The sequence below is a fragment of the Gopherus flavomarginatus genome, chromosome 24, assembly GCF_025201925.1.
Source record: "Gopherus flavomarginatus isolate rGopFla2 chromosome 24, rGopFla2.mat.asm, whole genome shotgun sequence".
Taxonomy (NCBI): Eukaryota; Metazoa; Chordata; order Testudines; family Testudinidae; genus Gopherus; species Gopherus flavomarginatus.
The window spans coordinates 13,136,839-13,164,750 of record NC_066640.1 but is presented as its reverse complement, the minus strand read 5'-3'; the positions used below and the strand labels follow the sequence as shown (position 1 = coordinate 13,164,750).

Sequence of the window (27,912 nt, the reverse complement as noted above, 5' to 3'; positions counted from 1 at the left end):
ACTGCTGCAGCGGGCAAAGGGCCCAGCCTGAAGCCCAGAGCCAGAAAGTGGGAACAGCTTGGGGAATTGCATTGTAGATCCTGGCCTGCTCTTACCAATGCACCATGAGAGTTGTAGGCGCTTTGGGCTGCCCCTGCCCATGGTGGGAGCACTCTGGTGCCTGGGAAGCTGCCTGGCCGGCTCTCATCTGGCTGCTCTGGACAAGCCTTGGTTCCAGCGAGCAGCACAGAGGGGTCGACTCATCTCCCAGCTGCCCACCTACCACAGCTAGTGCAAGCAAGGGGCTTCTAGCCCCCCAAGAGCAGCCAGACTGAATTGTAGCTCAGGTGGGCACCAGCTGGTCTCTATGCAGCACAGAGGCAACTTACAGAGGGTTAGCACAGCACATCCCATGCTCAGGATTCGCTAGGAGGCAGCCAAAACCCAGACCCAACCTCTTGCCTTGTGCTAGTGGCTGGAGCAGAGGCCTAAGAGCCAGGTCCCTGGGGCTGCATGCCACTTAAAACACCCACAGCTGGAGCACCACCTTTGGACCCGATTTGCACCCACAGCTCCTGCTCGGGGCCTTGAGGCTTACCTGGGGCTCAGCCCCTCCAAGAACCGGCTCTGAGGTTGGGCACCGGAAACGTGGCTGCTTCTGAAACTGGGCCTGAGCGCAGGAGCTCGGAGGCGCAGGGCTGGGACAGGTCCACTTGAAGGCAGGATTCAAACCCTCTCCCCTTCCACAGAGCTGGGTGAAGGCGGCACGGTTGGGCGTCCCTCTGCTTCACCCCCAGCTCACTGGCTGCAGGTTGTACGGCGGCTGAACGGACACAGGAGAACCCAGGCCCAGAGCCAGCATGCTAGGACAGAGCCTGGCTGGCAGCCCCTCTCTGCTCCACCTAGCTTAGCTGGCTGGGTTAATGGGGCTGAGCATAGGGCCGGCTTTAGGCCTATTCCACCAATTGCCCCGAATCGGGCCCCGCGCCTAAGAGGGCCCCGGTCCCAGTGAGAATCCCTTCCCTGGCTAGAGGCGCCTTTTTAATTTTTACTCACCTGGCAGCGCTTTGGGTCTTCAGCAGCACTTCGGCGGTGGGTCCTTTGCTTACTCTGGGTCTTCAGCGACACTTGGGCAGCGGATCCTTGCGCTACCCATAGGAACCCTAACCCTAGCTCCAAGTGCCCTACCCATAGGAACCCTAACCCTAGCTCCAAGTGCCCTACCCATAGGAACCCTAACCCTAGCTCCAAGTGCCCTACCCATAGGAACCCTAACCCTAGCTCCAAGTGCCCTACCCATAGGAACCCTAACCCTACCTCCAAATGCCCTACTGTTAGCAATGCCCAACCAGTCTGCTCTGAGCCTCCAGCCCCTGCTGGGCACTCGCACTTCGAAGCACAGCCAGGGCCCTGCAGGACTCCTCAGCATCCATGGAGTGGCTCCATAGCCAGGGGTGCAGGAACGGCATGGTCAGGCAGGCCCAGATACCGTGTAAGGCCTTATAAATGTGCCAGTCCCTGAACATCACACTCCATTCCTTCCTTGCTCGCCCCAGGCCAACTCCTCGTCCCTGTTGCTCCTGCCCCCACCCCAGAAATCCCCCTGAACCCTGAAGCAGGAGGTCTGTAGTGTGCATGCCCTGCTCTGCATATTGGGCCTTAAAGCCCCCACCCTCACCCCACATTACTGGGGAGGGACATGGCTAGAGCTGCAGGCCAGCCCCCCCGCTTCCCATGCAGGGATCTCTGCTTCAGAAGTTTCCCAGCCAGTTGCCACGGCAACTCCTCTCCCCATCCCTGGCCACGTTGCCAATGGCAACGCACCCCAACTGGCCCAGGCCTCATGTTTCCCAGGGCCTGATTTTGCTCGGCTTTAAAACTAGTCAGTGATTTCCCTCCCCCTCCACCCCAAAGTCATGGAAGGGCCTGTGCTCCCTCCAGCCTGCCCAGTGCTAGGGCCTTGGGGCAGCCACCTCAGCAGGCAGCGCTCATGGCGCATGCAAGGCAGAGCCCCGTGTACAGTACTCAGGGAGGGCAGCTTGACATTGCAGCCCTGCTTGGCTCCTGGTAGCCACCCTAGGATTGGGGAGTGGGGGAAGAGACAACCCACAGCTGGGACAGGGCCATGGGAGAGCTAGGCCTCCTGTGCCAGGGCCTGTCTTCATGATCAGCTCAGCAGGCCTGGCCCTCATTTTGTCAATGCCCCTTGCTGCTGGAGATTCACCCCACAGGCATCTCCCAGCGGGAAAGTGAGGGGAGTTCATTTGAGCTGAAAGAGGAGTAGGGGTCTGGCTGCAACTCCAGCACGCTGCTGCTGGGCCACACGGGTCCCAGCAAAGACCCCCACCCACCCGGCCCCTGATCTCTGAGAGCTAGGGGTGCAGGCACTGCCCGGCCAAGGAATGCAGAGGCAGCCCCTCCTCCTGGAGCCACAATTGCATGGCCTGGTTGTAATCTGACCCTGCCCAGTGATGGAGAAACTGGTCATGCCAGCGAGGAAATGCTGAATACAGGCTGCTCCTCCCCCTACCCCTCCCATCCAAGATCTACTAGTCTCCTAGGATCAGTGAGCAGCTACCTTCCCCACCAAGGGCTGCCCTGCCAAAGGGAGCTCCAGGTGTAGCTGCTAAGATACATCTCCCTGTGCACAGGAGGTGCAAGTTCCAGCCATGTCAGCACTAGCCCCCTGAAAACAGCCAAGCCACTGCAGCACAAACAGCTGGGCAGGAGTAGCCCCCAGTGCGAATGGCTGAACCCTAGGCACAGATGGGGTGGCTGGCCCCTCCCAGCACAGGCCCCAACTGTATGACACTGCAGGGTTTAGCATGCAGTCACAACCCAGCCAGCAGTTACACTTGCGTGCTGGTGGAGACACAACCTCAACGCTGCAGCGCAGGTATGCCCCTGAGGTGTGTGTGGGGAAAATCCACCGCCATGCCCTGGTGTAGACAGCGCTCCACTGATGGAAGAATCCTTCCAGCAGCCTAGGTGCTGCCCCTTGGGGAAGTGGAGGGGCTTTGCAGTGAGCAGATACACTGAGTGGGACAGCAGTGCAGTGGTAGCATTTTCACTGTAGACATACCCAGGGTGAGTCTAGCACCAATGACCACAGCTATCCCTGTCAGCTGCATGGTACAGGCTGCTCTTAGCAGTGCTTACCCAGCCCTGCCCCTACCTGGGCTCATCGCCTTGGGGCTTGGAAGAGTTAGATCAGAGGGCACTCACCAAGGTAATTCAATCCATCGTCCCCCTCTGCCAAGGCTGCGAAGCACAGGCCAATTCCACCCGGGTCTGGCCTGAAGGCCCCAGCTTGATGCCTGCACTTCCCTGGCTTTGCCTAGTGAGGGAGGCTTGGTGATGTGAGAGCTGCACCCCTATAGCCTGAAGCAGGAATTTACATCGATGAAAACTGGTCCAAGAGTCTGTGTGAACAGCCATGGCCTGTTACACCAGTTTGGGTTCTTGGGCAGATCAGCCCTTGAATTTTCACTGGCCATCCCTGGGTCTTGCTCCAAGAACCCCCGCAAACCCCACTGCCGCCCTCTCGTGGTGCGTTTGGAACCAAGGCCGCCTGGCCCCACTAGGAAGCCACAGAGCACACAGTGATTTGTTGGGCTAGTGTCTCTTTAATGCTTGTCAATACATTTACCAAACCAATCACATCGTGTGTGCAACATCGTGGCATGTGTGTGTGTTGGTGCCTAAACCTCCAGCAAACCCACCCACCGCCCCAGGGGAGAAGAGTCACAAGGGGGGGAAGGAGGAACAGGTGGCCACTCCCCCCACCCCCAGCTTTTGAGCCATGAGGTGGGTCGAGCTCTGAGCTCCCTCCCTTACCCCTACTTTAAACCCTACTTTAAAACATCATCTAGCTAAGAAAAATATATAAAGCACTAAAAGGTGAAACATTCAATTCCCTTTTCCCCACCCACCCCCCAAACATCTCCTAGACACGTAGTACAATACAATCAAATGTAAAAAGGCCTCCAAGCCCAGCCAGGCAAGTACTGAGAACAGGATTAAACCCTTCTGCCATGGATACCAGAGGGGTGGCTGGGGAGCCCCCCCATTCCCAGCAGCTCGCCTGGAGGGCGTACTGGTGCCTCACAGTGGCAATCAGATAAATAAGAACCTGCGTGTAACAGTTTTGGTTTTTGTTCTTCATTTAAAAAAATTACAAAAAAAAAAGGTAAGTTGCAAACTTACAAAACAGGTTAGTGTCACATTCTCCCCCCAAACTTGTTCTTCAAGATGAGTTAGAGAAAAAGAAAGATGCGAAAGCCGTGGAAAAGCTGGAACGTGGCTGGGGATTCAGGCCCCCGGCACGTTTCATGCCCAACAGTGCCCCTGGAGATCTGCTTGGCCTGTGCAGAGGGCTGGGGTCAGCAGCAGGGACGCAGGGCATGGGAGACAGGAGCAGCAGAGTTTGCAGAAGGGGGACGTTAGCGGAAGTCGGGAGCCCCCCCAGGTCAGTTTTGACATAGGGATTGGAGAAAGGGGGAGGGGGTCATGAGACACGACTATAATTCCCCTCCTCCCTGGGAGACACTCACACCCCCACACCCAGTGCTTCCAGCGATCGCCCTTCACATGAACTTTTAAACAGCCCAAGAAATTTGGCTTTAACACATTTAGAGCAACATTAGTGCTTCCGAGGTCCGACATGGGGTGGGGCGGGGCTGAGCTGGGGTTGCCAGCCCAACCACCCCATCAGGCAAGGGAGGCTGGGCTGGCATGGGAAAGCTCTAGCGCGAGGGGGGGGGGAAATCACAGTTCTGCACCCCACCTAGGGAGAACCCACTCCAGGCTCCACTGCTTTGGAAGGCAGGAAGCCATCAGCCCAGTCCAGCTTCCCTCATCTCCCCCACCAAGTCTCAGCCCCCTCCACTCCACCTTCCCTTAATCTAGGGCAGAGAGATCATGTCTATCTGGAAATTTAGCATCTCTGCAGGAGCAACAGGACAGTTTAGGATTTGAATCTCCTTTTTATGCCTCCCAAAACTAATAGCAGCTGGGGGAAGGGTAGTCAACTGGGATACAGGCCTCCCCCACCCCAACTCTACCCCGCCAGTATAGCAGCCCCCCTCCCTGGCACATGGGCAAGCTGGCAGTGGCATCAAACTCGCAAACTCGTTTCACTTGTGCCCTCAGCCAGAGGCTGGGACTCCAACAGGCAGCCCCACAGCAGGGAAGCAACTGGATGCCACCAGCAATCAGAGCCCCAGCTCAGGCTGCCTGTAGGAGCCCTGGGGCGATGCTGCAGTGAGGTGGCCCTTGCTGCATCACCTGCTAGACATCAGGGAGGGCGGAGTGGTCCCCTGCTCCCATCACTATGGCAAAGAGAAAAGGGCCATGTGCCTGTCCTTACGCAGAGGCTGGGGCGGGGGGTAGCAGCTGGGCTGGGGAGGGCAGCGAGGAACAGCTATCCTGTAGCAGGCCTCGGCCCCCAGCTGCAGAACCTGCTCCACGCCTCTGCCAGCAATGGGGATTACAGACCCCCACGATCCAGCCCCCCTCCCCCTGTGGGAATGCAGCGCAAGAGGCTGGGGCCGGTGTGCATGCAATAACCAGACGGTGAGTGACTGTGGCGCACAGGACGGGAGAGGCGAGCACTCAGTATAACCCTTTCCAGTCCAAGGGAGATTCCTTCCCACTCCTCCCCTCCTGCAAGCTCATTCCAGTCTTACAGTGCCTCTTCCCAATCACCCGTGGCCAACAGGGCCTCAGCAAGTCCTACGGGGGAATCCCTCCCCTCAGCTTCCTGTGGGTTGCAATCTCCCCTCTGCAAGGTCCAAAGCACCTCCTCCACGTCTGGCTGGAAAGGGTTAACGCAGGCCGCCTTCAGAACTCCACTTTGCATGCTGGGAAGGTCTCGTCCTGCATGGCCACCGTACTGTTGCTGCCCAGCACCGTGATGCCCAGCTCCTGTTGGCGCTCGTGGGTTTCCTGGTACCATTCGTGCATCACCAGCGAATCAAAGGTTGGGATCAGGGTCACCTGAGGAGACCAATTTGATACAGTCACTCAGAGGCAGCAGGGTCTAGTGGGTCTGGCTTCTATTTCCAGGCTCTGCCACTGCCCTGCTGAGGGCATGTCATGTCTCTGCCTGTTTCGCCTCCCACCCTTTGTCCAGTCTATTTCAGACCCCAGCTCTTTGCAGTGTGTCTGGGCCCCACAGGGCTCTGATCTCAACTGGGGAGGGGGTGCTGCTGTGTTACAAACACGCTGGTGGGGCAGCCAGAGGCCGGAGCGAGGGGGAGGCTCTGCCTTCCTCGAGATACAGACAGAGAGCCTCAGCCTGTCTCCAGTGTCTTCTGTGCCAGCTCAGAGCTGCCACCACTTGTGCCAAACGGACACTGAGGGACACCAGTGACCATCCCACAGGTGAGGTCACAGTTTGCAATTCAAAGGTCAGGGCCCCTCCTGCCTCAGGAAAACCCAGCCACCCCTGCTCCAAGCCACGGCTATGCAGCCGAGCCCCCTATGTCGACACCTCCTGCACCGAGCCTAGCTGGGCCCACAGACATAGCTGTACCCCGAGGGCCTCTGCGCTGCAGGGTTGTCAGGGTAGCTGCTCTCGCAAAGGGCGATTCCCCCACACACACTCCTCACCGACCCAGCTACACCGGCATAACTCTGCTGTTCACACCAGGCCAGAGTGCAGTTCCTTGGGGGCCTCTGCTGATTTCCCCCCTCCCCCCGCAACCCCCTATAGCAACACCCCCGGCTGAGCCAGATGCCCCGAACGATACATACTGGGGACTTGTTGGATCCAGCCAGTAGGGGGAGCAGGTTCTCCCCACGGAGACCAGCAGCATCCACAGCCAGCTGGATGGTGCAGCCCACGCCCGCAGAGATGGGCTCGGTGGAGCAGCACTCCTGGCTCCTGCTCAGGGCAGGAGGCAGAAAAACCCCACCACAGTGGAGGGCTTGGGGCTGGAGCATGGGGCAGGAATATGGTTACCAACAAGGCCCCCCCAGCCTGCCTGGCCATGCTCAATGCTGCCCCCTGTTGTCATCCCGCCAGCCTCACCTGGACGTCGCTCCCCCAGTGATGTTTGCCTGACAGCAGTGCATCCAGGATGGGTCGCATGACGCCCTCTTTGACATGGTCGTCTCCGCTGATGACGTAGCAAAGGGAGCGGATCCGCCGGAAGAACTCCTCATCCACCGTCCTGGCGCTCCAGGAGCCTGGGATGTAGGCCAGGTCCAAGTAGATTGGCAGCTCGGGAGGAGAAAGGGCTTTAGAGCCTGAAATTGCAAGACGGGGTGGACCTTTTAGACACAGGGGGCAGGGCCGGGGCTCCAGCAGGGAATGCCAGGCAGCCTGGTACACGAGGACCTCACTACCGGAGCACAATCAGTGATTTCAGGAGCCTGGATTTCGGACACCGCAGAAGGGCTCAATCTGTGCCCAGTGCTGAGTCTGGCCTCTCCAGGCATCTCCCGTTGGGACACCCAACAACGGCCAGTCACTGGACACTTTGATCCAGGATCCCAAGTTCTCTCGCACACCTGTTCAGCTGCTGGGGCACTCCCAGGCCTGTCTCTTTACTGGAGCTTTAACTCCATTTTAAATCCAGGATCTCGCTCCCTTTGCGATTAGGGACGGTCACTGCATCTGCGTAAGCCTGGCTGCGCCCAGGAGGGTCACTAGCTCCCTGGGCTAGGAGGTTGCGCTGCAAGATCTCCCAGGATCCAGACAGCCTAGGCAACAGCTGGCCAAGGCTCCCCTCACTACCAGGCTCACATGCCTCAACTCAGCCCTGAAGGAGCCTGCATCTGGGGCAGGGCCAGCCCATTCTCCATGGTGCACTCCCCCGCAGCCAGAGCAGCTCACACTGGCACATGGGAACTCTGTTGGTGCCCATGGTGCCACCAGCAACCCAACTCCTTCCACAGGCCAAAGAGCACCCCGGGCTGCAAGGACCCATATATCCTCCAGCTCCTGAGCCAGCCAATCCCCCCCCCCCCGGCCTGGGTCAGCATGGGAGTTGACAGGCCCTGTTCCTGGCTGGGGATCAGCTGGACTCTATGCCCCATCCCCACTCCGTGACCGTTACCTGCGGGAGATGATCTGCCGGCTCCCGAGAGTGGCCTGGCTCCAATGCTGCGGCTCGTGAGCGAAGCTCTGGTGTCCCCACCAGCCCCGAGGCGCGGGCCCTTCTCCATCAGGGTGCCCTTGGCTGGGGGAAGCGTCCTGACCTTGTCTGCTGAGCCCATGGGGCCTCTGGCCTTGCTGCCCAGGGTGGGGTGTTTGGGGGTTTCAGCCTTCTGGGACACAGGGGCCGAGCCCAGGCGGGAGGGAGTCCTCTTCACTTTGCTGGCAGGCTCCTTCTTCCCCCCACGGGCCTGCTCCACGGGCAGGGCCTCCGGATCCACCATGCAGATGCCAGGTTGGGCAGGGAGGGGGCAGGGATCTTTCAGGGGGCCTGGAGGAGGGTCTCTGGCCCGGGAAGGGCCCCTGGCCAGGTGCTCCAACTCTTCGTCGGAGTCCAGCCCGCCATCGGCCGTGATGGAGGGGCAGTCCTCAGTGGCAGGAGGGATGTCCGAGTCAGAGAGCGTGGGGAGGGACTCACTCCCAGAGGTGGGAGGGGTCTCGGCACCCTGCAGTGGCTGCAGCCGGCGGCCCTGGCTCCTCTGGCCTCTCCTCTGGGCCAAGGGCTTGGCTAGCTCCTGGGAGAGATCGCTGTCATTGGACAGGTCCCGGGGGCTCACGGTGAGGGAGGGGGGGCGCTCAGACTTGGGGTGCTCAAACTCACAGGGCGACACCAGACATAGGTCCACGTCGTGGGGGGAGTCGGAGCGACGCCCGTGCCAGCGCAGCCCATCTGCTGCGTCACTGTCCAGCCGCTGGGCGTGGTGGCAGGGCCGGATGGGCAGGGACAGCCCACCTTTGCCCACCGAGGCATCTGACTCTGGGGTCAGCCCGCCCCCCTGCGGCCGGTTCAACTCCTCTTGGGGCGACTCAGTCACCGGAGGCAGCACCTGCTCGAAGGAAACCGACAGCGACTCGTCCACCTCGGTGGAGTGGGGAGAGCCCACCTCGGCCGGCAGGGACGGGGTGGTGATGGTGGGCGAGACATCGGGGAGCTCGTCCTTGAAGGGGCTGAGGGACAGGCAGCCCGCCTGCTTCTCGCAGGAGGAGCTGGAGCTGTCGTGGGAGGAACGATAGGAGTTGAACTGTTTGTTGTCGTTGGGGCCCAAAGCCAGCTCCTCTACCATGATTGCATCCTCCACCGGGGACTGGTGGAACGGGGTGTGCCCAGCACTGGCTGGCCCCGAGCTGGAAGGGGACATCATCTCCAGGGTCTTCTCCTCAGAGCTGCCGCATGGGTCCTCAGCGCCCTCCTGGCAGTGGTTGAGAAGCCCTGTGGGCGTCAGGTCAAAGTCCACGCTGCGGTCGCTCTTGGGGGTCTTGGCGAGGGGAGAAGGGGGCCAGATGGCTTTGAGTGGGCTGGTCTCTAGGTACCGGAACCGCTGGGGGCTGTCCAGCTCCTCTGGGTCGACGCCGTTCTCCTGGCAGTCCGTGGGCCCCAGCCCGGCGCAGCCAGCTGGGCCCTCGGTGCCGGCGCACTGCCCAGCCTCCCCGTTCTCCAGCGGGGACAGCTCCAGCTCGCTCTCCGCCGTGGTGATCCCCTCGTCTGTCAACTCCTCCTTCCGCCCGGCCTCAGCGCCCGCCGACGCCGCCTCTCGCGTCAGGGCCTCCAGGGACAGTGACTTGGAGCCGTCTGACACACCAACCTCAGGGCTCGGGGGCTTTTTGCTGGCCACACCTGCCTCCTTGGCCGCTTTGGCCTTGGGCTTCTCTGGCTCCTTCTTGAGAGTGGATTTCTTAAGGCTCCCTGTTCTGAGTGCGAGCTTGCGGGGCTCCAGCCCGGGTGGTTTGCGGGCTGGGGGCTTTGCGGTCTTCCCCTCAGCCTTGCTCTCCTTGGCATCCTTCCGCAGCAACTCAGCTTTCCCCTCCCTCTTCAAGGCTTTCACCTCCTTCCTGCCATCCGCCTTCCCCTCGGTGCAATCTTCCTTCTTCAGAGGCCTCTTCTCCTCCTTCCTCGCCTCCTGGGGCAGGAGCTCTTTCTTGGGCGGGGCCTTCTCCTTGCTCAGCTTCAGCCTCACGTCTGGCTTGAGCTTCTCAGCTGAAGAGTCAAGCTTGGCTCTGGGGTCCTTGGCTCTCTCCTCCTCTGGCCCTGCCTTGGCCACCTCACTCGGCCCCCTGGCCTTCTCCTTGGGCGCTGGCTTCACCTCCTTCTTCTCTGCCTTGAGGGCTTTCTCCTTGGGAGCCGGGGGCCCAGCCTCCACAAGGCTCAGTTTGGAAGCAGACCGGAGGCTCTCCTTGGACGCCGATTTGAGGCTCTCCTTGCTCTCCGCCCTCTTCTGTGTGAGCTGCTTCTCAGGACGGGGAGTGGCCAGCGACTTCAAGTCCTTCTCAGTGACCGCTGGGTGCTTCAAGAACTCCAGATGCTTCACCTTTTCCAGCCCCTCCAGGATCCTGCCCTGTGGGGTGCAGCCTGGGAACAGGACCCGGATGATCTTCTCCAAAGGACTGGCAGGATGCCAGACCAGCAGGGCGCAGACAGAGGTCAGGCACTGCAAGGGCAGCTCCTGCTCGCTGGTGTGGCCGTCGCCGGACCAGTGCTGCAGCAGGAACTCCAGCTCTTTGCTGCCCCGCACCGGGTTCAGCACGTACATGTCCAGTCTGCCAACGCCCATTTTTTGGAACAGCACCGTGGGCTCCACCTTGGGGCCGCTGTCCCTGCAGAGCAGGTTGGGCCTGATTCCCAGCTTCTCCAGGTAGCGTAGGGTCAGGCTGGCTTCATCACAGCTCTTCAGCACCCTGGAGTTCCCCTCAATACCCTTCAGCTTCTCCGACGCGTTGAGGAACACGACTCCCAGCTCGGGGGAGATGAGGTTCTTCACCCAGTCCCCATTGCTCTGGGAACCCTGCGAGGAGGGGTCCTCCTCCAGCTCAGCGACCTTCCTCTGCAGCAGGCTGTTGACCCCCGGCAGGCTGTCCGTGCCGACGTGCGTCACCAGGATGGAGTCGATCCGGTCCAGGTGGCGCACCAGCTTCCAGAAGGAGGATTTGGGGTTGGATCCCCCGTTCACCAGGACATTGAACCCATTGACGGCGAAGAAGGCCGTGTCCCCCCTCCCGCCAGGGAAGACGTAGCAGCAGGGCTTGGAGAGCTTCAGGAAGCCCACCATAGTCGGGGGCTCCAGGAGGTCGAAGGGGGACTGCGGCTCCAGGGACTCCGAGAGGTATTCCACGAACTCCTGCAGCCCCTCCATCTCCGGCAGCACGCAGCCAGGGTTGATCCGCAGCTCAATGAAGTCCTGGAGGTTGTGCTGCTCCAGGCTGGAGTCCCGCCACTCCCCGAAGTCAGGGCAGCTGACCGTCAGGCTAGCCTTGGCCGAAGGGTCTGCAGAGCTCAGCATCTCCCCGACCTAGAGACACAAGCCAGAGTCAACGCCAGCACATGGCGGAGTTCAGTGTAAAGCAACAGGCTGCTGAGTCATCCCTTGTCAGCAGATCCAGAGCTCCAACCAGCTCATCTTAGGGGCTAGACAGACACTCCACCTCCGACCTGGACTTAAACATGAGTTCCCAGAGGGGTGAGGCCAGTCGACAGCCACCGGACAGTCCCTCCCACCCTCCTTCACCAGTATAGGGAAGGCCCTGGGAGGGCTGCCATCCCACAGCAGGCTCGACCGTGACACCGCAGCATCACTCAGCTCAGCATCGGGCCCCCTGTGGTCCGTGCTACCGGATGACCATGCACTGAGGTGCGCATCACTGCGAGCCCAGACTCTTCCCTTTGCATCCTGGGAACGTGCCCCACGAACTCCGAGAGCAGCAGCCCACCCACCCCGCACCTGATCCTCCAATTCCCTCCCCACCCGCCCCCCACTTCCTAGCTGAGCAGCCCTGGCTGCTGGTGTGATTCAGAGCTCGCTACTGCTGAGCAAGGCCGCATTCATGGAGAAGCATGGGCACAGTCCCAGGGCTGCTGGGGAAGGAAAGCCTTCGCTATGCACGGCAAGGGGACCCGAGCTTGCCAGACTTCCGGCAAGACTGAAACTGCTGTGACACCTGCTAGACGGTGGGGGAGAAGAGGCCCCATACGGGCAGTTCTGGGTGCAGCACGGAGCAACAACCCAGCTCCATGGAAAACTGCTCCATCAGCACCACTAGAGAGACGGACTCTGCCAGCCCCACAGGGCTTGGCTGCTGGTGCCTGGAGCTGCACATTCAGGCAGCTTACGGCCAGCCCAGCTGGGGCTCAGGATCCAAAGGGCTAGTGAGAAAAAAGTGACCTGGGTCCAGAGGGGCCCAACACTGGAGTCACCTTCACTGCCAGCTGCCATGTCAAGGTTCTGCAACGTTTCCTCCAGCAATCAGAGATGAAAACGCACATGAGCCCCGAGCTGGGAGAGACACACGCATCTGTCTCCGAATCAGACAGTAGCGGGATCACCGAGGCCTCTCCCCCAGCCCTGCTGAGAGCCAGAGCTGCCTGACGGAAGGCGTTTCCTGGCCCAGGGCTGACGGCCCCGAGGGTCAGCCGCCAAGGGGTGGATCACAGGCACTGTGCCAGGACACACCTCTTTGTCCGTGAAGATCTGGATGAAGTCCCGCAGAGAGAAGCAGCCCGTCTGCAGCATCAGCTCCCCAGTCTCCTCCACGCAGGGCCCGGCGAACACCAGCAGCTTGTGCTGGGACACGTCCGTGATCAGGTTCCGCAGCTGGGGACAGAGAATGGTTGAGTTCAGCTGTCCCCACCACACAGACACACCGGCCTACACCAGCTCGAGGGGATCTCTGCTGCCACACAATGGAGCCGAGACCAAGCGCTGGGGGCTGGGGACCTGGCCTGCAGGCTGCTCCGAGCGGGACCCTTGGGCTGGGGAGACAGCAGGGCGCCGGGTCTGATGGAGGGGGAGGACAGAACATGAAGGGAATACAACCCCCCCCTACTCCATTCCCACAGGGTGGTCTTGCAGCCAGTGGCCTGGCACCTTCTTGCCCCCCAACATGGTAAGAGCCCCATTGGACCCTGGTTCCACCCCATACCTGCTCACCTCATCGCATAGGGACTTATCCGAAGGGTTGAGCAGCACCAGTGTCTCCAGGACATCGCCTCGGTGGTGGAGGGTCCGCTGACCTGCTCGGGAACAAGAGGCCTTGGTGTTAAGAGACCAGCTCCCCCAGTCATACCCAGGCTTTGGCCCCCACCCCCTCCAGGGAAGGGCCAGGCTGGCCTGAGAGCTGCACAGAGTGGGGCTGCCCAAGACACATGCCAGGCAACGAGAAGCCTCCAGAGGGGAGCTCAGCAGGTTGGGAGACGGCAGCATGCCATGCAGCACTCAGCCGGCACAGTCTGCCCCAATGTATGCAACCCGGCCCAGAGCAGGGAACCCCAGGCAGCTCCCGGCTGGCCCAAGAGGTCATTCAGAGCGTGCATGGTTTGCACCACTGTTCCCCCCTGCAATGACACAGCACTGCCCCCCAGAACCTCTGGGACCCCAGGCACGGAAAGCACAGCCGGGTGGTGTTTCAGGGAGATGCCTGTGCCAGACAGTAGCCAAGGCTGACTAAGCCTACGTCCACACTACAGCTTTAAATCGATATTAGTAAAATCGATTTTATAAAACAGGTTTTATAAAATCGATTTTATGCGTCCACACTAGGGCACATTACTTCGGTGGTGTGCGTCCATGGTCCCAGGGTACCATCGATTTCCGGAGCAGTGCACTCTGGGTAGCTCAGTAAAAGAATAGGACCAATAACTTCGATATCCGTCCACACTAACCCTAAATCGATTTAGTAATATCGATTTTAGGGTTACGCCTTTCGTTTAGCTGGAGTACAGAAATCGATTTTAAGACCCCTTAAAATCGATTTTAAGTGCCTTGTAGTGTGGACGGTTACAGCGTTAAATCGATTTAACGCTGTAGTGTGGACCTGGCCTGAGGAGACACCTGTCAGGCAGCGTAATGCAGAGATGGCTGCCAGGCAGGAGGCAGGGACAGGCAGACGAAGGCTGGTTTTGGGGCTGAGTCCCTGGCTCTGCCACAGGCTCCTAGTACCTTGCAGCAAGGTGCTGAGTCTGTTCCTCAGTTTCTCCACCCGGGAAGCGGGGCGACCCAGGTCAGCCTCTGGAAGGGCGATGGGCGAACACGAGAGAATGGGGTACCCATAACTCCTGATGGAACATGTCACAATCCCAGCTAAAGCTAGAGGTGCCGGACAGGCTCCGTGCACTGGCAGCTCCCGCAGAACCCAGGTCCAATGGGGAGTTTGCCCAGCACAAGCTCCAGCCATCCCCAGGCAAGACCAATCATTCCAGCAGCAGGCAAGGGACACAGGCCCATACACAGATCCCACTGCTGCACGCCTCCTTCCCAGCCTCCCCTACTGTTGTCCCACAAACTTATACAGGATCGTTTTAGGGGTTAAGACAAAGATGCCACATTTATTATTAATCCGTAACTATTAGCAAATACCTTAATGCTTACACACACACACACACACACACACACACACACCAAAATGTTCTGCAGCTGCTGGATAGTTACTAGTCCTGATTGCAGTTTGAGTTCGCAGCTTGGGATCGGAGCTAGTGGCAGCTAACTGGCCAGGAAAGCTGAGCACGAGGAGCCGGGTCTCTGTCGGGCGCGCACCGATGCTCCTTGACGTTGGTAGCAGAACGTTACCCAAAATCTCTCATCTCACCCTTCCCTTTTTATAGGAGTTTAATTTGGATTCAAAGTTCCTAGGTCTCGCTGTGTCACGCCGCCTCTGGGTTTGCTTGATCACCCGTCAATTGCAGGCGTGACTGTCAGCCTGGGACCTGGCTTTGATCTTCCTTCTGTTGTTTCTTTTTAGGGTGGATGCTTCTTGCTTGAGTTAGGGCTGTTGTCTAGTTCTTCAGCCGTTGGTATTTAAACTTTATCTCATCAGGACGGGCTGGTGCTGGAGGTTGATTCTATCACCCATGCATACCTCATTCACACATCTCAACTAGACTAATAAAATTACAGTATGGCTTGCAAAAATGGGGGCTGCAGCACAAGCCTTCTACAAAATGGAGTCAGCATTTTAAAATGGGGTTTGAGTTACAATATTGCACAGAAGTTACAATGTAGGCAAAATGGCAAGTGTAATGAAATGGTGAACAGAAGTTACAATGGTACAGTGACTAACTAAAAACAATTTCATTCACATTGGTTCTACACTACCACTTTCAGCCAGACGGAAGCAGGAGTTCCAGGCCGGGGTCATGGCTGCTGCAGGACCCCGCTGGCTGAGAAGCGGAGTTGTGAGCCCAGATACTGCAACAGAGGCCAGCAGATCTGCTGAGTTGAAGGACGAGACACCCCACCCGCCTTCCTTCCCACTGCGGAAGAAGGAAGGAAGCAGAGGGGCTGACTCAGCCCATGAGGGGACCCGCCCCCCCGCCCCCGTGTTCTGCACCCGATATGGAAATGGCACAGGAGCTGGACAGGGATTGTTTTTAAGCTACAAACACAATGGTCTCGACCCCACTGGACGACAGGCCAGGCCCAGAACAGTTAGACAACTGGGCCCAGCCAGTCTGCTGCAAGGTTGGGAACAGACCCTGAGAGCCCTCACCCTAGGCACGTTGGAGCGGTTCTCCCCTCTGCAAGGACGGTCACAGGCCAGCAGAAACCCAGGCCCACTCAGGGCTGGTCCCGTGCAGCCCCAGCTGCAGGGCAGCGTCAGGGCTGCTGGCGTTTCCTGCTCTGCGCCCAGATGATGCAGCCCCAGCTCAGGAAGGTCAAGGGGACCACAGCTGCCTTCCTGAGGCCGTCAGCTCACCACCACCTCCTCCTTGCAGGTGTGTGTGCAGAGGTGGGGAGCAGCCCAAACTGCTCCCCCAAGCCCCATTTTCCTTCCCAGGGGCAGGACTGGGGCGTAGCCCAATGAGTGTCTAGGGATACCACTGAGCCCCTCCCGGCCAGCAGCTGCAGGGGTCTCAGCTCACTCCACTTCCCACCCGGAGCATGTGCCGCAGCGTTCCCAGGCGGGGAACTCTCCGGCAGGGCCCATCTACCCTGCCTAAACGCCCTCCATCATGGCCACTGCTGGAAAACTGCTCGGACATGCTGCATCCAGGGGCCCAGTCTGCTCACAGCCCCAGACCACGCTGCAGCGCCGGAACTCAGACCATGTGTCCCTGGGGAGCCGGTGCCTTTCACTGGAGCAGGCAGGCTCCCAAGAGCAGTCACACAAGCCCAATCCTGCCCCTTGCTAGATTTTTGCAGCGACTCCCAGAAGCCAGAGACCCAAGCTCTGTGCCCCCGGGCACGCAGTGTGCAGATGGCATCTAATGCAGACAGCTGCGCTGCCCATTGCTGGAGGGCAGCAAAGGGGCAGAGAAACGAGGCTGAGCGTGGAGCAAAGGAATGGAGACTTTCCCACTGCTCTACGAGCAGGCAGCCCAGGACCCTAGGGAACCGGGGTGGGGGCGGAGGCTCAGCCAGGGGCCCCAGGCACCTCTCCTATGTTAACACCCCAGGAAGGGAACTGGGTTGGCTTTAACTCCAGGTGCGCAGCCAGCTCCCTGGGGAACATGTGCAGCGTTCACCCAGAGCACAGAGGAAAGCGGCTCCATTGAGCTGCTAACAATCTGCTCTGCATGCCCCAGCTCACAGGGCTCCAGGCCCAGAAAAGCCAATTTTCGGTCCAAGGGGAAGGAAGATCAGAGGGACAATTAGGCCACAGGGCACCTCAGGGTGTTGATGCTGGGGAGCCCAGCTGTTTACTGTAGTTCAGACCCAGGAACGAAGAGAATTTGTGAGCCTGCCAAGCCTGAGCCCATTGGTGGTTGAAGTCCCTCTCCGTGAGCTAGCTGGCTGCTGGGCTGAGTGCCTTGGGGGCTGGAGGCCTGTACCCCACAGAATGGGGGAGCTGAGTCACTACGGGCTGGCCTGGGACTCGGAAACCCATGTTCAGTTCCCTGCTCTGCCAGAGACTGATCTTGGGCAAGTCACTGCCTTACTTTCCCCATCTGCAGAATGGGTGTGCGTGATTTCCCTGCCTCCCAAGGATAGGGGATGGATTGCGGGGCTCAGACACTAGGAAGCTGGACTGACTGAAGCCAGCCCAAGTTGCCAGCACTGACGCAGCAGTACTACGTGGAGGCATTTAACACCCCAGTAGCTATTCCCATACAGCTCCCTGCACCTACCTGCTGTGAGAGCCAACAGCACTGCACATAGCCGGCCTGTTCCCTGGCGGGGGAATTTACAGGACTGGGTATCAGACACCCGCCCAGCCCCAGGGGCCATGGGGACAATAGGGCTGATGGACGCACATAAGCAGCTGAAATCTGAGCAACTCTGGTCTTCCGAGCTCTCCCTGGGCTCCACGTGGGGCACACGGCAGGGCACTCTCTCTGGTGCCCCATTGGTATCCGAGGCTGGGGAAGGGTTTTACCCATAGCAGCAGCATTAGCTGGTGCCGATAGCATTTGAACCCAGCCCAACCGGTGCCTCTGCTCTACCCGTGTCAGAGGAGAGGGATGCTACCAGCACAGGAGCCTCTCTAAGCTCCTTGGGGAAGAGGCTCTGCTCTGTCTGTACAGCACCTAGCACTCCCAGACAGCCAAGCTTCTCCCAACTCTGGAGCACAAGGCCTGGCTTCCCCTCAGCCAGCCTCCAGGGGTTACGCTAGGAAATCATAAGCCTGTCCTGCTCCACCCTCGGGGTCCCCGAGCTCTTCAGCACCCCTGGAAAGGGGATGGTCTGCAGGAGCCAGCTACGCCTGACAAGCAACAGGGAGCTCAGACCCTCATGCAAGGAGCCCCCTGCTCTGGATGCCTTAGAGAAGGGGGTAGGGGAGGCCGTACCCAAGTGGGTTAACCCTACACAGTGGAGCAGCAGGCACCCCCCCGCCCTCCCAACCCTTGTGTCTAGGCACAGATGTGGTGAACCAGCAGTTCCCCCCCAAGATGAGCCGAGGAGTATCTGGCTACAGCATGGTTTTGACTTGGAGTCAAGACGTCCCACTCTGAGCGAGCTGGACAGAACAAGCCTATCCCTCGGTCTGGGAGGGCCGACCCAAGTCTAGACACCGCAGCTGGAGGCGCGGGGGGCAACGCAGCCAGGAGCCAGCCTGGGCGTGACAAGGCCTCACTGGACAGGACATGGAGAGGGCTGCCGGTCCGTCCTCCCAGCACGGGAACTTCTCTGTGAGCTGCTCCGCAGGAAGAATCAGCGCGTTTGTCTGCTTGGAGGGGCCAGGACAGGGGCATCAGCTGAGGGAGAGCGCATGCAACTCGGCACAAAAGCAGCTTTGTAGCCCTGGCTAAATGTTTGTCCAACCCAGCAAAACACCATCAGGAGAGGGCAAGGTCCGGGTCTGCAGCCGACCAGCAGCCCCCAGAGTGACCCCTCCCCACACAGCAGGAAGGACAGAGCAGCCTCCCTGTCTATTTCCAGCTCACTGGGCGGCTTGGCTTCCCCCTGCAGTCTGGGCTGAGATACGGATTAAACACTGCTAAGATCCAGGCTGGGTGTGCATGGAGGGGGTCACGCAAGGTTTCTGCCAATGCAGAGCAGAACACGAGCTCCCAGATGCTGGTTCTGCTGCTGGATGTGTCAAGGTGCACGTTGCCGTCTGCTCCTGGTGGGTGTAGCCAGCACTTCGTCAAGGGCAGACGGCATGGATCTGAGTGGCATACAACCCCTCCCTCCCAATGAAGCCCCCCAAAACCTGAGCAAAGGGGACCAGTCCTATGCACCCCCAGCCTCAAAGGGAGCAGTCAGGAGTGGAGATGCTCAGATAGTGCAGTACTGGGGGGCACTGGAGTACCCCAGACAGGTTATTCCCAAAGCTACTTCCACAGCAGGGTGGCTGTTCGTGAACACCCTCCCCAACCCCTCACAGCAGGACCAGCTCGGAGCGGAGCTGCTGCCTCACTCCAGCTACGTTCGGTCAGTTGGACTTGCAATAGATTCCCCCCAGAGCAGGGCGAGTTCTGGGCCAAGCAGCCTGGAGATCCCCTTTAAATACTCCGGAGTATCCCAGAGCGTGGGGACAGGACAGTCCCTGAGAATTCACACTGGGGAGTCCCAACCTGAAAGCAGCATCAGGCAGGCAGAGAGCCATCTCAAGCGAGGTGCCAACCCCACAACAGCTGGGCTGCTCTTCCCAGAGGGCTAGGGGACTGCACAGCTGGGCAGGTGGAGACGGGAGAGGCCTGGCAGATCGCCCTCACCTTTCACAATGCTGGAGAAGGTGGCCGAGTGCCGGGACACAAACAGCTTCAGCTGCTCGTCCAGGTTGCAGGAGGCGAGGTCGATGTCCCAGCAGCGGATCCCTGGGGAGAGAGAACAATCAGCACCCACAGCTCTCAAAGGGGTGCAGAGACCATCCCACCCCGACACTGCCAGGAGAGGCACCAGGCTCACGGAGACCAGCCACCGCAGAGATTCCCAGGGACTGATCTTGGCTGTGACCAGTCCTCCCCCAGCTGGGCAAGTAACTTCACCCTCAGTGGCTTCTGCCTCCCTGCCCACCCGTGGCATGAGGCCAGCTACCTTGGCACAGGGGTGAGTGATCGGTCTGCTCTGAGAGCTTCACCCCTGGGGGATGCAAGCACCAGGGACCCTGTGCAAACCTGGCTACAGGGGAGAGGGAGCTGACATGCCTGGCTGGCTGGGCAGATTCCCCTCCAGCAGCATGGACAGTGAAGCCCCCAGAGCAGTCCCCTAGAGGGCCCCCTTTGCCCAGGCAGCTGCCAGGCCAGGCCAAGCCAGGGAAGGGAAACTGGGACCCACAGAACTGCCCCAGGTGAGGAATATGCTGGGAGGGGATGGGTCAGCAGGGAGTTACCTAGTGGTGGGTCCGCTCTTGCTCTCCTCCTGCATGTAGGGGGAGGATCAGTTACCAGCCAGGGAAGTTGGGGGAACCAAGCTCCCGCCCCAGGCTTTTTAAACCCTGGCACGGCACCGTCTCGCAGAACAATCCGCATCAGGCAGAAAGGGCCCCTGCGCCAGCCGGGCACGCAGCACCCAGCCCCGTCCGGAGAGAAGTCTGCCGCCTTGCAGGGCTCTTTGCACCCCATGTCGGGCATATGGTGTCCTACCCAGCTAGCAGCCTGAGGAGCAGGGATGGGAGCTCCACCCAGGGGTGGCTGCCCCCTCATTGCAAGTAACAGGGAATGCACAAAATGGACCGTAGGGAGGAGTCCGTGACTCTGCACCATAAGTCACGCAAGCCGCTCACAGCCAAGGGTGGTGCTAATCCACACTCGGGGACAGACCGGAGGCCCAGGTTACAGCGCACGCCATAGAATGGCCCCGCTGTGCATGCAGAGACAGCCCCCCCCCGCCGCACGGGGAGGGGAAGGGGTAATGCAGACGCACGCTGCACAATACAACGCAGTTGCCATCACTTCTGCAAGCAGGGGTGGGGGGTAAAGTGACTAGAAGCCACAGCTCCTGCGCTAGGCCTGCCCCTCCGGGCTGAGCAGAGGGAGTGGCACTAAAGGCTTGTGCTGACCCCCCGTCCTCATTCCCACATGCAAGCATTAGCCTTCCCAGGCAGGGCCCATGCCTCCTCTGGCTAGTGCCCAGCCCTGCAGGAGCAGCCTATAAACACGAGCAGCTTCTAGTAGACGAGTCCCACACTGTCCTGGTTTAACGGGGCTGCGACGAGGGAGGGGAAGGAAACAGGCGAAGTCGGAGGGATGTCGGTCTGTGTCGATGCTCAGTGGCAAGGAACCCAGAGGTTCCAGCCGGGATCCGAGTCCTGGGACTTTCAGCCAAAGACACGTTGGACCCAACAGGCCAGCGCTGTGCCCCTCAGCCCTGCCGCAGCATCCAAACAGCCCCTGGGTGACCTGAGCACTCGACATTCCAGCAGCTCCGGTGAGGGACTCAGAGGCTGCCTGCCTGCCGCAGCTGACAGAGGAGGAGCTCCCCCGGCACACCCAGCCCCCAGACTGCTACACTCACAGTCCGCAAGGCGACTGCGCCACTTGTGCCTGCGAGAGCTTCTGCCTCCAGTATCTCTGCAGAACTTGAGTCTCCAGTGCCTCTGCAGAAAAGAGGTAGTGAGCAAAGGCACTTCTAGCCTTCCCTCCCGCCGCCACCCACGGCCCCAAGGCTACAGGGCCAGCTGGCACAAGACAGCCTCTTCCATGTCTGCACTGATCTCCCTTCTAGTCCAGCCCAGGGCGCCTCTCGCCCCCTAACCTGCAGCTGCCCCCATGCCAGATTCCCAAATCGGCTCTTCCTCACAACCCAGAACTAGAGACACGAGTGGCAAGGGGGGCCCAGATGCCAGGCAGCCCGACCAACCAGCTCCAGCTGCGTTCCAGGCTAGGAGTCACTTTTGCAGCCTTCTTCCAAACCGATGGACCCTCGGTTTTCTTCCCGGAGGTCACAGGTTCAAACCCCGGCCCAGACGAGTAGAGGCTCGATCGTTACCACATGCTGTTTGGTGGCCCCCGTGGGAGGAGTTCAGTAGCTCACAGGCAGGTTCCCCAGGGACAGCTGTTCACATCACAGTGCACTTGGCTCGTTCAGTCCTTGGCCTCTGCCACCAAGCAGGAGCTCCCCTTGCTGAGCAGGGCTAAGGGGTGCTGGCAGGGCAGTACAGGAAGCTGGCACTGACCAACTGTGGCTAAGTACAGCTCAGTGACCATGGGTGTCACTTCACCTGCATTTGAGTCTGACTAGTCCCTGCTCACATGCACTGACTGGGTTAACATGGGTCTCTCGCAACAAATTCAAGTCCCATCCTGCTGCACAGCAGGGTCACTGCTACTGGCTCGAAGTTTGCAGCAGCTCCCACACCTCCTTCAAGCAGAGTCTGTAGGCCAGGCCAGGGCCCACACAGCTGGGCTCTGCGCTGTTCCTCACCTCAGCACTTACCAACCCAGCCGCCCTGCCCATCTCTCTTCGCCCCCAACTCCTTACTGCTCGGAGACTTACTGGGAACTGCTCTGATCTCCTGCCAAGACAACAGAGCCAGGCTGCCTCGTTCAGCACCTGTGATTGAAGAGGACCCTTGCAGGCACAATACCAGGACCGCCCTGCCATTGCCAATGAGACCTTACGCTGCCAAGACCTGCACAAGCCGGGGAAGAGCCAGCTGCATTGCATTCTGCCTCCTCGGCCACAGATCACCAGCACAATTCCAAGCTGAGAGCCTGCTAGGACAGTGTCCGGCCCAAAACTCTCAGCAGTGGGGAGGGTGTTTGGCTGCTATGTCAACTCAGCCAACATGCTAGGAAACCCCGACAGACTGTAGCAATAGCCCAACGTGGCAGGAACCATCGCCACCTCGGCTGTACACAACACTTGACTACAATCCCTTTGTGGCTCGCTTCCTGTTTGGAGTCAAGAGAGAGACCTGCATGACAGGGCAGCATGTCAGCCGGAGGCTGAGCTCATCATGAGGCCCTGGAAAACAGAAAGGAATATCCACAGCCAGATAAGAACAGAGCCAGCAGGAATAGTGTCACCCAGGCTTAAGTAACTTAAGAGGCTTCCCCCTAAGATTGCATTAGAGCGACTGGCTGCAGGCAGGGTGACTACTCAGCAGGCCAAAAGAGGGACAGCTGGACCACCACAGTACGCGATGCTAGCCAGGAGTGGCATCAGCGTGCTGGCAACAGAGACGAGATCAGGAACCTGCTCCCAACCATGCTATTTTTGTCCACAGAACTGAGTCTCGAGGCTTGTAAATAGGGTTGATGATTTCATAGGAGACTATTACACTGAAGGGAAACTGAGGCACAGATGTGCAGGTCAGTTCTGGCAAAGCCAGCAATACACCCCAGGGGTGCCAACTCCCAGACCTCTGCTCTAAGCAACAGACTCCCCCACCCCTCCAGTGTGGGAACAGAACCCACTGGGATGATTTTGCTGAGTGAGGACAGGTCTGGCTGGAGGGGGATCTGCCATACTGGGTTAGACCAAGGGTCCATCTAGCCCAGTATCCTGTCTTCCGACAGTGGCCAATGCCAGGTGCCCCAGAGGGAATGAACAGAACAGAGGATCATCAAGTGATCCATCCCCTGTCGCCCATTCCAAGCTTCTGGCCAACAGAGGCTAGGGACGCTATCCCTGCCTGACCTGGCAAATAGTCATTGATGGACCTACCCTCCATGAACTTATCTGGTGCTTTTGAACTCTGTTGGTCCCGCTCGGGCACGAGACAGGACACCAGCAGGGAAGAGTCCAGGGCAATTCGGACAGTTCTGAGGCATGGGTCAGTCGCCCCATGATCAGGGCCCCCGGGGCAGCATGGTGGAGAAACTAGATCCCAGTATGCCCACTCTGAAGACAAAGAGGGACCTGATAACATATCTGGAGACAGCGAAGGGCTGTTATAAAGAGGATGGTGATCAACTGTGCACCATGTCCGCTGAAGGTAGGATGGGACGTAATGAGCTTAATCCGCAGCAAAGGAGATTTAGGTTAGATATTAGGAAAAATTCTAAGTAAAGGATAATTAAGCTCCGGAATAGGCTTAATTAGGCACAGAGTCAGAGCATCTATGGCATTTTCAGCATTTCCTAGACACCGGGACTCGGTGACACATGCTGATGCTCCAGCTGACCCCCCGCCCCCAGCTGAGTAACATCCTTCTCCAATTGGGGTTTGAAAACGAAAGGTCGGAAAGGGTCAGAGCCCAACTCCCTCCAGCCACTGGCTCCAGAACACTCATGGTGAGTCAGCTCGAAGACAACAGGATCAGATCCCCCTGCTACCCACAGACAGCTTTATCCCAGGGCTTCAGACCTCCTGACGCTCGCCAAGTGGCTCCTCAGGGAAAGGAAGCCAAGCGTGTTCCCCCTCACACAGCCTCCCCTGCGAGTTCAATGCACTTTGGTTTAGAGACGCACACTCCCTGCCCCAGACGGCTGGTGGAAATCTTTACAATTAGACTTCTGCCCCCTTCCTTACAGATTTCCATTTTTAATGGTCGATGGCCTCTGAGTCAGCCCCCTGTTAAATGAACAGGGCAGCTCATTCCTCAGCTACTGCTTCAGGTTCTCCCCAAGCTCCGATACACTTCACACGCTGACGGTTTCTTTGCAGCCGTAACTGCCCAAGGTTTTACAAGGTTCAGTCTCAGCTCTCGTGTGAGAAGCCCATCCATGCACCCCCACTAGTCCTTCGCAGCTTCCCACATATCTGGGCAACCACCCCTGGGGAGAACAGAGCCATTCCACAGGCCTGGCTGGGACATGCTTGCCACATGCGGGATGTTAACGGAGGTGGGTCAGGAGCATCTTTAAAGGCAGCACCAAAGATGTGCCTTCAGGTTCCGAACATGTTACAGGTTCCTTGATGTTTACCACTTAAGACAGGTGCTCGCTTGCTTCCCCTGGAGGCATGCACCTTGCAGGAGTGACTCAGCTGCGCCAGCCTCAGCCAGACAGAAGAGTGTTCCCTCCAGCTACGGGAGCACAGCCGTCTTCCCAGGCTGCTCTTCAAGAGGCAGCATGTGCGTTAGCAGCGGTGTTCCGAAAGCGAAGGACAGCCGCTGCGTCTCTGCCTTCTGCCTCCCGTTACCCTACGCCCTTGTACAGCAGCCAGCTGTTCATTCCTGTCCCACACTCGCCAACTGGGCTCCTCTCCCCACTCCAGGAGAGCAGGCTTGCACCCTGCGGCCACTAATGCTTCAGGAATTCTAACCCCAGTTCATCAACAAACCCCAGGCCCCTGTACAGCCACCGTGTGGGGATTACAGAGCTGCAGCCTGTTTCACTCCCCTCATGTCTAGTGATTTACAACCGGCTTAGCTGGCAGGCCTCCTGCCCATTGCATGAGCCACCAGGGCAGCAAACAGGGAATGAATCCACTGGTATTTTTCCTCCACCATCCCCCAGTCTGCGGAACCGTTAACGATCCTTCCAACCAAAGGGAGATGGTGCAAGATTAGGGGGGAAAAAATGCAGAGTTGCACAAACCTTGCTCAATGGAACAGTGTTGGCCATCCAGGCTGCTTACTCAGTTCACACATGGTATATATGTTTTTTTAAAGATCACTTCCAAATTTGTGTCCCCTTCCAGGCCTTGAAAGCACCATCCGCGGAAGGAGACACTAGCTCAGTTCTCACCCTGCCCACAACACCTCTAGTCCCCAGCGTTAATACAGTTAATGCCAGTGCCAGGCTAAGAACAGGGAACCCCCGCAGCCAGCCAACTTCCAAACATCCCATTCCAGGCGAAGGTTTTAATCACTGGCTCGTTAACAGTAAATGCAGATCCACAGCACGTCCTTGGAGGAAGCCATGAAGCAGGTTTAATTACAACTCAGCCCTTCCTAGTTTCAGCTGGCAGTTTCCTCAATCGATGCTGATCCAGTAAGGCAGAACACACCCTGACAGACCAGAGCTCCAGATCACTTCCCGATGCCAGACGGCTCTCCAGAGGCCCAGCGCGGGCCAGCTGCCCCATCCATCATGTCCGATACTCCCCCGCCCCGCTCTAATTTCTTGAGTTGCAAACAGGTCCCAGCCCATCCCAGCGTTAACAAAGCAACCCCCAACCTTTGTCTGCTGCTGCTATGCTCAGCACCGTGGGCCTCCATGTACAGGGTGCCCAGGTGCAGCCAGACGTCGAGAGGGGGAAATGGGATGGAATTACACATATGCAAAAGGAACACTACGCAATATAAGTGTCCCGAATTCACACAGCTGGGAACAGCCCTGCTGTCACCCCCACCCATGGTAAAAGCACCATGAACTGCCCTCCACCCCCCACAGGAGAGACTCCCTTTAAACATAAGCAATAATTAGGGGGGGCTGCACTAGGCTACCACAACTGGACTTTACATACCCTTCCCCCACCTATTCTGAAGTATCAATGCCCCCCCCGCCACCCCAGGAGAGAGACCCCCACTGTGCAACTCAGCAAGAAGGGAAATGAGAAGAGATGCTTCAATGAATGGAGGGGCGCTACACCCACACACAGGGCACGGCTACATGCGGGGGTGTTGCACCTTGCAAGTCCATAAACCAGTGCAAAGGGGGAATTGCCCCAGTGCCTCAGCGCACATGGGTCAGCATGAAATGCAGCAGGGCAAGAGTAAGATTCAGGCCATGCTACACAGGGGTTGGGAAGCAGGGTCAGGCACCAAAGCATAAGACAGAACCCCAAGGGAGAACCCCTGCGGAATTAGGGCACGGGGCACCAACGCGAACGAGGGCAGCAGAGGAACGGTGCATGATGCACGAGTGCAGCCTCATACCCTGGCGCATGGGGGAGCCCCTGGACACAGAAGATATGGGCCCTCCCACAGGTGCCTGCACCGGTGCATGGGGGAGCCCCAGGAAAGCGGGGGGCAGGGTGCCGCGGACACAGCAGCTGCGTGTACTGGTGCATGGGGGAGGCCCGGGAAAGCGGGGGGGGGGCGGGGTGCCGCCCCGGACACAGCAGCTGCGTGCACCGGTGCGAACAGGGCAATGAATGGGACCCGCGGCGCCTCGGCCCGTGCTGCCCGGGGGCTGCAGCGACGTAAGGCAGGGGGGAGGTGCACGGCGCTGCTCGGGCCCGGCGGGGAGGGGGGAGGTGCACGGCGCTGCTCGGGCCCGGCGGGGGGCGAGGTGCACGGCGCTGCTCGGGCCCGGCGGGGAGGGGGGAGGTGCACGGCGCTGCTCGGGCCCGGCGGTGCACGGCGCTGCTCACCTCTCTCGAGCGCGGCCAGCGCGGCGCCCAGCAGGCCGGGCCGGTGGCAGCCGCCGCCCACGATCACTAGCAGCGAGTAGCGGCGGGGCCCGGCGGGCTCGAGGGGCGGCGCCTCCCCCCGGCTCGCGCGCTCCGCGGCTCCCGCCGCCGCCATCTTCCGGCCCGGGCTCCAGCACGACGTGCGGTGCTTGGCCCCGCCCCTCCACGCTTTTACGTCACCGCGGCGAAAACCCCGCCCCGCTGATGTCATCGCCGGCCAATCAGGAGGCACGAAGGGGAGCCCGGCTGGGCGGGGCTCTTAAAGGGGCCGGCCACTAGGAGGGGACAATCGGGGTGGGGGTGTCAGAGGGGAAAGCCCAGGGGCCAAAGGGGGTGGAGCTGGGGGGATTCAAGGGGGGGCATCCCGGCTTGGGGGACCTGGGGGGATGGGGGCATCAGGACTCATGGAGACTGGAGGGCATCGGGGCTGGGAGATCAGGGGGCACTGGGGCTAGGGGGACCTGGGGGGATGGGGGCGTCAGCACTTACAGAGAGTGGAGGGCATTGGGGCTGGGAGATCAGGGGGCATCAGGGCTTGGGGGGCATCAGGTCTTATGGAGACTGGGGGGCATTGGGGCTGGGAGATCAGGGGGCACTGGGGCTAGGGGGACTGGGGGGGATGGAGGATGGGGACGTCAGGACATATGGAGACTGGGGGGCATTGGGACTGGGAGATCAGGGGGCACTGGTGCTAGCGGGACCTGGGGGGGGATGGGGGATGGGGGCATCAGGACTCATGGAGACTGGGGGGCATCGGGGCTGGGAGATCAGGGGCCACTGGGGCTAGGGGGATCTGGAGGGATGGGGGCATCAGCACTTACAGAGAGTGGAGGGCATTGGGGCTGGGAGATCAGGGGGCATCAGGGCTTGGGGGGCATCAGGACTTATGGAGACTGGGGGGCATTGGGGCTGGGAGATCAGGGGGCATTGGGGCTAGGGGGACTTGGGGGATGGAGGATGGGGACGTCAGGACATATGGAGACTCGGGGGCATCGGGGCTGGAGGCATCGGGGCTGGGAGATCAGGGGGCACTGGGGCTAGGGGGCATCAGGGCTTGGGGGACCTGGGGGTATGGATTATGGGGGGGGCACTGCAGACTGGGGGGCATCAGGGCTGGACTTTGGGGACTATCAGGGCTGGGAACTGGGGAGGAAGTGGGTCTGCTCCTGCAGTGTTGCTATAAAAAGCACTTAAGCCTAGGTACAGAAGTACATAGGA

General features: G+C 59.6%; 1 protein-coding gene across 1 annotated transcript; it reads right to left on the bottom strand.

The window, feature by feature from the left end:
- Positions 1-3,585: 3,585 nt before the first annotated feature.
- On the bottom strand, positions 3,586-26,814 carry MAP1S (microtubule associated protein 1S). Its single transcript, XM_050934316.1, has 7 exons — positions 26,656-26,814; positions 19,224-19,325; positions 13,060-13,142; positions 12,583-12,723; positions 8,043-11,424; positions 7,013-7,230; positions 3,586-5,976 (listed from the first exon to the last, which is right to left on the bottom strand). Exons 1-7 carry the CDS (start codon positions 26,807-26,809, stop codon positions 5,821-5,823), a joined length of 4,236 nt encoding a protein of 1,411 aa, XP_050790273.1. The 5' UTR covers positions 26,810-26,814; the 3' UTR covers positions 3,586-5,820.
- Between the last annotated feature and the right edge of the window lie 1,098 nt (positions 26,815-27,912).

What these genes read in the sequence shown, in the direction of transcription:
- MAP1S (XM_050934316.1), bottom strand. Translation starts at nt 26,809, where the DNA reads ATGGCGGCGGCGGGAGCCGCGGAGCGCGCGAGCCGGGGGGAGGCGCCG. An exon ending in CTTCTCCAGCATTGTGAAAG is followed by an intron (nt 13,143 to 19,223) that starts GTGAGGGCGATC and finishes GTTCCCGAGCAG; the next exon opens with GTCAGCGGACCCTCCACCAC. An exon ending in ACTGGGGGAGCGACGTCCAG is followed by an intron (nt 5,977 to 7,012) that starts GTGAGGCTGGCG and finishes TGGTCTCCTCAG; the next exon opens with GTGACCCTGATCCCAACCTT.